We start from the raw sequence: 9,985 nt of genomic DNA, 5'->3' as shown, positions 1-9,985 counted from the left end.
CTTTCTGCCCAATGGGAGCGCGCGGCGCGGCGGGATCTCCCATCGGAGGCGAGGCGGGGGGGGGCCGCGGGGAGCGTGGTGGGAAGAAGGGGAGGGGGAAGATCCGCAGCCCCCAAAAGCACAGCGGTGGGATATTTATAGAGTACCCGAGGGATAGCGTTACGCTGAGGGCCGCCCGTCATCCTGAATGAGCGGTAGACGACCTCGGGAACGGCGCACCCTCCCTCCGGCTCACAATGGAACCTCCCGCTCTCGGCCGAATTTCGCGGCAAAACAGAGCGGGGACCGCCCATTGCCAGTCCGGCAGAGGGGCGGGGCGCGGCGGCCGGGACGGCCCATTCCCCGCAGGGGGGCGCCACCGCCCCCCCTTCGCCCCCCCCCCCCCCCCCCGCCCCATTCAGCGTTGGTCGGCGCCGCGCGGCATGGCGGGCGTCGTGCCGGGCGCCCTGCGGGAGCTGCAGGGCTGCCTGCGCCACGCCGACCCCCCCGGCGCCGCGCTGCGCGCCTGCGGCCTGCTCCGCGCCCTGGCCGAGGCCTGCCTGGCCTGCCCGCCCGGCGCCGCGCAGGGTACGGGGGGGCGGGAGGTGGCTGGGGGTGTGGGGGGGGGGGGGGTGCGGCTGCGCCACCGGCACCGCGTCCGTAACCCTAAATCCTGACCCCGCACCCGGACCCTGACCCCGCGTCCCGCTGTCCCCTCTCCCCGCAGCGCTGCACGTGTCCCTGGTGCTCTCGGCTGAGCAGGGCTTGCCCGCCTTCGTCTACAGGTCGCTGGGCGCCGAGGAGGTAGGTGGGCTCGGGGGGGGGGGGGGGGGGGGCTGCGGGGGCCCTGCCCTAAATGCCCCCCCCCCACACACACACTCCCCATCGCTCTCGTTTCAGTTCCGGGACTGCAGGGAGGAGGCGCTGCGGTTCCTGTGCGTCTTCCTGGAGAAGGTCGGCGACAGGGCGCATCCCTACGCCCGCAGCCTCAAGGTGGGCGGGGGGCCGGGGGCTGCCCCCTTGCACGCAGCAGGCTCGGGCGCCGAACCTGCTCGTTGTAAGCTCCAGTCTGCGTCCCGTAAATCCCTGCCTTGGCTTTCACGCCTGTAACAAGCGCGCGTCCGCACACACGTAATCTTTAACTGCTTCTCTTGGCGGTGGTTGCTTCCAAGTCATCGGTTCTGTAAAATTTCTCCTGCTAAGTTACTCTTGCAGCGTGCGAGGAATGGTGGGTTGCAGGCAGAAGACTTGCCAGGCGCGCCTTTCCTTCCAGAAACTGTCCCTTCTTTGCTTGAGCCTGGATTTGTTATTGTGGCAGATGCTGCTGCAGCGCTGTCAAGGAGACCCCTCTCAGTATTACTATTTCTATTGTTACAGTCTTTTTTAAAACCTTGAACGTGTTAGGAACAGAAACTTCAAAGGCGTAGGTAAATACATCATTATCTTTTAATTTTTCTGTACTTACAAGCATCATAATCTCTTTTTCCTTTCCTCTCTAGCAAACTTGTATTAGCGTTTATACAAAAGAAAGGGCAGCAAAATGCAAAATTCCAGCCCTGGAACTTCTGATAAAGGTAAAATGTATTTTATAATCTCTTTTTCCTAGAAAAACCTGTTGTGTTGCTATAGTTGTGCTTTATCGAGTAGAAAATCTGTAGGCCACAGTAGCAAGAGAATATTGATAGTGTAATATTAGATGTTAATAAAAGATAGGTCTTAATGACAGATTGTCTTTGGTATTCCTACAGTAGGTTGCTCAGATGTCAATGTGTTAGTCCTTCATCTGATACTGCAAGACACAGTTGCTTTGGAAGCAGTGGTGGATTTTCTTTCCCGGTTTGTTATAGTTCTTTACGGAGAATTTTTCCACTTGTATACTTTAAAAAAAAAAAAGTATATCACACATATCCTGTTAAAATAGATTAGACACAGCATGTGAAAGGTGTGGAGTAAGGCCTTTTTCAGAAGGCTTGTTACTGTGTGCAGCAGCAGTTTTGTTTCTTATTTATTCTAGTTGCTCCAAAATTTACGACATTCCCGTCTTATGGAAGAAATGAAAGTTGGGGAGATCTTTAATAAATTTTATGGGGAGCTTGCAGTAAGAAGTAGAGTTTCTGATACAGGTAGGTTTTAGTTTTTCTGTCAGTGTCCTTTGTTTTATTTACTCTGGTTTTGTTTGATTATTACCCACAGAAAGTGTAATTGGTATTACCATAGCAAGTGTGTTTAGAAATGGTAGCTGTCAAGTCTTAAAGCCAGTAAAGTTTGTTCAGGTCTTCTGATCGTGATCATGCAGTTAATGTTTCTTAGCAGATCTGTGTATGTGTGTAAGCTAATATGTGGGAACAATTATATATTTGAATTCAGCGGTGGCAATCTATACAGCATTTTAGTGTAGTTGATGTAAAAGAGCGTTTGTATGTCTAATCTGTTGTTACTAGTCTCTGCCTAAATCCTGACAGTATTTACAGCTTTCTTGGTATAAACCAACTTACCTTGGTTAGGCTGTTAGATTTTTTTTTTTATCCAGATTCAGTGTTAACCTGGTGTATCTAAAGCTTAAAAGTTACTCCTGTGAAGCAGGTATAACTTACAGGTTATGTGTGTATATAATGTGAGCTTTAAGAGTAGTCCCAGTCCCAACAGTGGGTGCTCTTATCAACAGCAGAGTAAATTCCAGGCTGTCAGATACCTGTCAAAGTTTGTGTAAACCCCAGCTTGATTGCTAAAGCTTGTCATAACCTTATTCCAGCCCTAGCATTTTTTTTTCCACAAAGCTGCAGCTTTAGTTTAATTCCAGAGTTTATCAGTTCCTGCCTTGCCTAATTATATATTTTTTTAGAATATTAAGATTACTAATATGAACTGTCTGAACATGTCTGATGTTCTCGAACATGAACTGTCTGAACATGTCTGATGTTCTTGGCTAGTACCGGCTAACATTTTGGCTTGATGGATCCAGCCCTTAGAAAAGTTGCTGTGTCTGCATGGAACCCAGTTAGGCTGAACTCAAGCTTGGTAACTTCTACTAGATGTTGGCCTTCACCCTGGTGGTACTTATAAGACTTGACATAACCTCAAGGCCAGCAGCAAACTTGAATTATTGGTAAATGCTTCTTCAGTGGATATGGCCTTTATTAATCATTTTTCTAAGCCATGTTTAAAAAAAAGAATACATTTATTAATATGAGATAAGAGTGCATCTCACATCATAGTATGCAGACGTATACGTATGCAGTATATGTTTTTCCCACATGCTAATCACAAAGTAAAATCCTCAGGGATGGTTGTCTTATGGTTGCAAGTTACATAGGAATTGCAGTAGAAATTATTTCAGTAATTAATAATAATAAATTACTTCCTAGTACTGGAGAAGATCTATGAGCTTTTGGGAGTTTTGGGAGAGGTCCAGCCCAGTGACATGATTAACAACTCTGAAAAACTATTCAGAGCTTATTTGGGAGAGCTTAAAACACAGGTATGTTCTTTTCAGACTCTTGCATTGCTTGTGTTTGTTTGTTTGTTTGTTTGTTTTCCCTTTGGTGTTTTTGGTTCTGTATGCTGTAGTACTATTCTTATTTAGTACAATGTGTAGAGATCTAACTGGACAATCATAAAGGCTTCCTTAAGTACTGTTAAGGTTATAGTTCTCCAGTTCTGAGAAGTTTTTCAAGTAAATATTTAAGGCCGTAAATGACCATAAAGGAACAAACTAACTGTGAAAAAAGATGTCACATGATGATCATTGCAGTTTGTGCCTGAGCAAAGTTATATTGCCACTCATTGACAGTTTCTGATTTTGGCTCTGCTAGCTGCAGAATCCTTGCACTTCAGGTAAAGAGCATGCTTCTGCCAACTTTGCTTTCCTGTATTCTGTGCTTTTAAGAGGTTAGCGTGAGCTATCTACGTTTTGCTGTTGTTAGTCCTGGTAGAACATATTTTATGGTCGTAAAAAGATTTCTTACACTTTTGTTGTTAAACACCTTCAAATTGTAGGAGATTTCTGAGTAGTAGATATTTCTGTAAATTTATGTTCATAGAGGTGAGTGGTGATATAGCTGTACTAAGTTGGATTATATTACTTTATCTGCACTTCTATGAACTGGGAAACCTTGGAGGTAAATTTATTTTATCTTGAGGATATATTTTTTTTTCAATTCCCATTTTTGTTAGATGACATCAGCTACAAGGGTACCCAAGCTAACCGTTGTAGCAGGATGCCTGAGGGGACTGGCTGCGCTCATGTACAACTTTACCAAGTCTGTGGATGAAGGTATGTAGCTTCATGTAAGACAGTTGAACAATTTTGACATATTTTAACTGTTACACAGCCAGCAAGCAGCACTATTTCTAGTTGTGTACTCGGAACAAAAATTTCCCTGCTGGTAGATGGTTCATGCAAAAGCAAGGCCTATGCAGCTATGTGGTCCCTGTAGTATGTCTTTGTGTGGGATAGCTTGATATTGTGTTTCTGTATGTAAAGGTTTAAAGTGCTGTTTTGTAACCAGAGAGTGGACAGCTGTGAAAGCAATATTGAAGCTAGAGTGTAGTTTATACAGAGATGTGTTTACTTTAGAATAGATATCAGCTGAAACAAGGGTATTCAGAATTATCGACAAATATAATGTAAATTATTATTTTTTTATATTTAAGAGTGTTTTTGGAAAAAAGCATCTCTGCTTCTTAAAATAGAATATTTAAGGCTTTCCAATTTATTTCTTCATGTAAAGCTTTGGATAAAAATATCTTTTATCTTCACTCTTTCTCTTGTGTATCAATAATGAAACACTAATTATTGGATTGTTTTGCAGATCCTCAAACTTCAAAGGAGATTTTTGATTTTGCAATGAAGGCAATCAGGCCGCAGGTAGATCTACTACATTTTAATCGATCACATAAATTATTTAGCCCCACTGAGAAGAAGAATTAATCGCATATGACAAACGTGTGGTTTTTTTTTTTCATATTACAGGTTGATCAGAAGCGATATGCAGTCCATCTAGGTAAGACTATAATATTTCTGGTCATCCCGTGGGGGATACCATTCGTGCAATGAATTCTTCTTTCTGGAGATGTTTATTCTCTACTGGTTCTCTTCAGAGCACTCTAGTCTTCTAAGCTGATCAGGGAACAAAAATGGTGTATTTTAAGAGTTAAATGAATATTTGGTTAAACTAGGTAAGCTGTAATTGGCTTACAGCCGTATTACACTTGATGCCATTTGCTCCTATGCAGTAAGTACAAAACCCTGGTATAAGAGGAGGATCATAGCAGGAGTAGAAATAAGAGGAATGAAGCAAATTAGGCAGTAATGTAGCAAATGCAGCAAACTGCATTGCAGTTTGGTGGAGGAGGGGACTTGGGCTATATCCTGACCACAAAACTAAATCCTTGTGAATCTGTGATCGAGTATAATTATTTGTAATCACCAGAATCCCTTTCTTTTTCTCTGTTAATATAAATTATTTCAGAACTCTGCTGTGCTTTCCATAGTGGTGTACATTAAAAGAAGAGGATTTTCGAGGGTTGTTTTTATGCTTAAATTCTTAGTGTTTGGATATTGATACTATAAAGGTTACAAAAATACATTTTTATTCCTATCATGGTAGATACACCTACCTAAAGTCGTAACACGGACTTTTATAGTTTGTTCTTTTTTTAAAAAGCAGAATATAAATCTAGGTTTTAATGAGAATTGTTTTAAAATTGCAGCTGGTTTACAGTTGTTCAGCTTTCATGCTGCTCAGTTTGGTACCCTGCTATTGGACAACTATGTCATACTCTTTGAAACAATGTGTAAATGGTGTGGCCACCCAAATCAAGAGATGAAGAAAGCTGCTCATTCTGCACTGGATTCATTCCTCAAGCAGGTATCACAACTTCACTGGAATCTCTGAGGCTAAATCAAAGTCAAATTTCTTGAAACAGTGGGGATATTTGGTATACTTGCTGCTTGGAAGTTCAGTGATTATTTTTATTTTATTTTAATAGTTAATTTGATCAAAATGCTTCATATTACAAGCTATGTATCCTTTAGGACTTACTGTGCTTGTTGGTTTGTTTGTTTTTTTTGTTTTGTAGTTTCTTGTGTGGAAATCCTGACGTTTTACTATCTCTTTTACAGATGTCCATAATGGTAGCTAAGGATGCAGAGCTACACAAAAGCAAATTGAAATTCTTCATGGAGCAGTTCTATGGAATCATCAGAAGAATGGATTCGAGCAACAAGGAGTTGTCCATCGCTATTCGTGGATATGGGCTTTTTGCAGCAGTATGTACATGAATTTTGTTCTGACAAAGCAGTTTACTTGTACTGGTTTAAAGCTAAGATTCATACACCACTCATTTTATGATTTTGAACATCTAGTTGTATAGAAAGTGTTCCTGTTTCTGGATTAAGTATTGAATTTGATTAGCTGCACTGTAAATATGTTGTGGTTGAAAGTTACTGAAATGCATACTGAATTTAGTGGGACCACTAGGTTGTAGTTACTTCTGCTTCTGTACTAGTTCTAAGGTGTTAAAAACATGGACTTCAGGTAAAGATGTCACAAAACTTAAGGAAGTGCTTAGTCACTTAGGTACAGACAATTCCTCATTAGCTCTGTATGCATTTTAGAGTCCAGGCCAGCTCTACTCTGGAAGTTCAGATAGTTTCCTACAAAGCAGGAATCTCAACCTGAACACCCAAAGGGTGCTGCTAACTGTAGGAGACTAGGAGGTAACCTGTGAAACATGCGTAAATTAAAAACCAAAACCATGCTTATATACTTGAGTAGAGAGTCAGGTCAGTCTGTCAGGGAAGCACTGTTAGGAATCAGTTTCCAACTTTTGTCAGTGGTTGATTGAAATGGGAATATCACCATAAAGGTCCTGTAAGGAATGGTGTTTACGTATCTGCAGCCTATGTGCCTGATGGTGCCATCCCAACTTTTATACCACAACGTTATAAACATTTGGTTTTTTCCCCCCTTCTCAAAGATTAAGTTCTTATTTATTTAGAGAAGGATAGGAAGTGTAACCGTATCTGGTTCCTAACTGAATCTGTTCCATTTTGCTGCCATTTGAGCTGAGTACATTTGTTTTGTAGAATTCTCAGCATTCATTGTTGAAACCTAGTCTTCTTTCAGGATATGAGCTAGAAAGGGATTGAGTTAAGGCTCAATTAATTCCTCGCAAAAATGAAGTATATCAAATTACTGAATCGACAGGACAATGTTAAAAATACCTGTTATGCAATACAATAAATTGATTTAAATTATATTAAAATCACATGACGTAAATACTGTGATGATAATAATAAATATATATATATATACTGTTACTATACACTATATATTACTATAGTGTTTATTTATACTATAGTATATTACTATTTATACATAACAATATAATTCTTCAAACTTTAACAGGAAAAGAAGGATCTTAATGATGAAATACCTGTAAATCTTTAATGTATGAAGAAGCACTAATAGCTGTTAGCCTGTTTAGACTAAATCTTGGCCAAGCTTCAGATGACAGGTTGTGAGGAAGCATGTCTTGCTGCCATTGCAGTTAGCAACCTTAGCCAGAACAAATGTTCAGGGATTGATTCCAGTTCAAGGCAAACTCTTTTACAATCTAATTGCTAAAATAATTCTGAAGAAACAATTACAGTTCTACAAGTGATAAATGGATAGTCTTTATTTTGTTACCCTGTTCTTAGGCAGATTAGATTCAACCTTTCGCCTAACTTTTTTATCATTACCTAAATCGATCCATTCTTTTTCCACAGTCAGTTTCCTACTATGTTTTTTTTTTTCCTGTGGCTTTCTTTCCTATTTGTGTATGAAGTTGCTAAATCAGTATTTTATTTTCTGTCTGAAAGCCCTGCAAAGCTATACATTCTAAGGATGTTGATGAGATGTATGTTGAGCTCCTTCAGCGTTGTAAGCAAATGTACCTCACGGAGGCAGAAACAATAGATGACCAGCTGTATCAGCTACCAAGTTTCCTCCAGTCTATTGCAAGTGTGATATTCCATTTAGATACAGTAAGTGGAGTATTTAAAGTACCAGTCAAATTTTTTATGCAGCTTGGGATGTATAAGAAGGTAGTAGCAGTGAACTTGATACCTATGATAAAAGGTATTTCTTTATCTGAAATGTGATGACTTTCAGCTTGTAAGGGATGGGACAATGTCAGGAGAATACTAGATTTTATTTGAATAAAGAAAATACATGGAATATACTAAAAAAATGGTAGAAAATACTAAAATATTTTGATACTGATACTTAGCATGTTCTCTGAGGCTGATAATTTGATTTTTCCATTGATGCTGTGTTGTCCGTCTTGTAATGAGGGTTTTCTGTATCCTAGCTGAAGCTGGGAAGTAAGGCTAAGGTGGAGAAGAAACTTTCCTTACGTTCTGTTTTCAGATTAAGGATGAACAGATTATACTGTTATGTTTTTCTTGTTTAATTAAATTGGAACTTTTCTAATAAGCTTAGGAGTGATTCCAATGGAGCTCTGATCTGTTCAGGAACAACTCTTCATTGTGTGCTCCAGTAAACTTTCCTACTCTGTTTTTCCAGATGTCTAAGATGAATTCACTTGCTAAGTCTTCTACCATTTCTTAGAGTAGGTGATCACGTAAATTCTTCTAACAAAGTTTCTTGCTTAAATAATTTAACATAATTCTGCATGTTAATAATGAACTAGAATCATTGTCTTCACGTTTTTTTTATTTTTCTTCTAGATTCCAGAGGTATACACTCCAGTTCTCGAACATCTAGTTGTGCTACAAATCAATAACTTTCCACAATACAGTGAAAAAATGCAGTTAATCTGTTGCAGATCTATAATAAAGGTATTTCTAGCCCTCTCAGGAAAAGGTCCCGTTCTCTGGAGTTTTATTGGCACTGTGGGTGAGTCTGTGATATTAACTCTGTTTGTTTGTTTGTTTGTTTTCCTAAATTGATTAACTGGTTCTAAGAAAGGTTTATGGAATAGTCATTTGGTGTCAAAAAGGAAGCTTTTTCAACTGTTTAATAATGAAGAGTTAGGGTTCTCATTGTGTTATTATTTACAAAATCCATTGCTAAATCACGAAATGTATTTAACAGTTGCTTTGGGTGACGGCATGCGTTATGATCAAGGACAGAAGAACATAGTTTTGTCATAATCTGTTTAAACGTAAGACTTAGATTCCTACTTTGGAGGGCAGTGGTAAGAAAGAGCTTTTACAAAAAACATGCAAAAGTCTGTTCAATACTATTTCAGTTACCCTTGTGAAGTATCAGAGGAAGTAGAGTTAGTGTCATCTGTTAGAAATAGTCTTTTCTATGCTGTCAGACTTGTACATAGTAAAAAATGAAAATTCAAAATATGCAGTTAGTAAGATACAGTCCTGCAAACATAATAAATGTGGTAGTATTGGTAGCAGGCAATTCTATTAGCTCCCAGTATGCTGATGCTTCATTACAATTAATTTTAAAAATGATTTTTAATTTTTCAGTGGCTTTTTTCTATTGTTGTAGTATCTTCATTGTTTCCCTGTTCTTCATTTGGGATGTGCTGTACACCCAAAGCATCGTGCCAGAATGGATATCCTAACTGCATGTCTGTGAGAGTCATTGGGAGTTATTCTTTTTTATCATATGGGCATTACGAAGAATGCCTTAGTAGTGATCACTGCATTCAGACTCCCAAAAAAAAAAAAGAGCCAAAGTGGTTTTGAGAAAAAGTAGTAAGTTGCACGTTCAAGATTGTTCTTAAAAGACAAGTACAACCAAAACCAGAGCCATAAATCTAGAGTATTTGCCAGGGAAACAATCTTTTGCCTCTACCTTATCCTGAAAAAATATAGAAAATAAGGGACTGATTGAATTCATTGCTTACATAAGGTATTATATGGATGCTATGCCTTTTGAAGTCTGTTGAGGCAATTTTATTCTGTTTCAGTGCATCAGGGATTAATCAGAGTCTTCTCGAAGCCAATGACATTTTCAAAGGTAAAATAACTGTT

At 39.7% G+C, this 9,985-nt stretch overlaps 1 protein-coding gene across 3 annotated transcripts in view; it reads left to right on the top strand.

Moving 5' to 3' along the window:
• The first annotated feature begins 394 nt into the window (after positions 1-394).
• PRKDC (protein kinase, DNA-activated, catalytic subunit) overlaps positions 395-9,985 on the top strand; it is a 79,669-nt gene continuing 70,078 nt past the window's right edge. For all 3 annotated transcript variants that reach the window (XM_066992945.1, XM_066992946.1, XM_066992947.1), the window contains exons 1-14: positions 395-567; positions 707-783; positions 880-972; positions 1,479-1,553; positions 1,994-2,102; positions 3,345-3,457; positions 4,153-4,252; positions 4,791-4,846; positions 4,952-4,982; positions 5,692-5,849; positions 6,104-6,250; positions 7,847-8,011; positions 8,717-8,885; positions 9,922-9,971. In XM_066992945.1, the coding sequence (XP_066849046.1) occupies positions 423-567; positions 707-783; positions 880-972; positions 1,479-1,553; positions 1,994-2,102; positions 3,345-3,457; positions 4,153-4,252; positions 4,791-4,846; positions 4,952-4,982; positions 5,692-5,849; positions 6,104-6,250; positions 7,847-8,011; positions 8,717-8,885; positions 9,922-9,971 (1,488 nt within the window). In that variant the 5' untranslated portion in view covers positions 395-422. The remainder of the gene's footprint in view (positions 568-706; positions 784-879; positions 973-1,478; positions 1,554-1,993; positions 2,103-3,344; positions 3,458-4,152; positions 4,253-4,790; positions 4,847-4,951; positions 4,983-5,691; positions 5,850-6,103; positions 6,251-7,846; positions 8,012-8,716; positions 8,886-9,921; positions 9,972-9,985) is intronic.

Source organism: Anser cygnoides, chromosome 2 (genome assembly GCF_040182565.1).
Source record: "Anser cygnoides isolate HZ-2024a breed goose chromosome 2, Taihu_goose_T2T_genome, whole genome shotgun sequence".
Taxonomy (NCBI): domain Eukaryota; kingdom Metazoa; phylum Chordata; class Aves; order Anseriformes; family Anatidae; genus Anser; species Anser cygnoides.
Note: the sequence above shows the minus strand (reverse complement) of the source record. Positions and strands in the feature narration are given on the sequence as shown.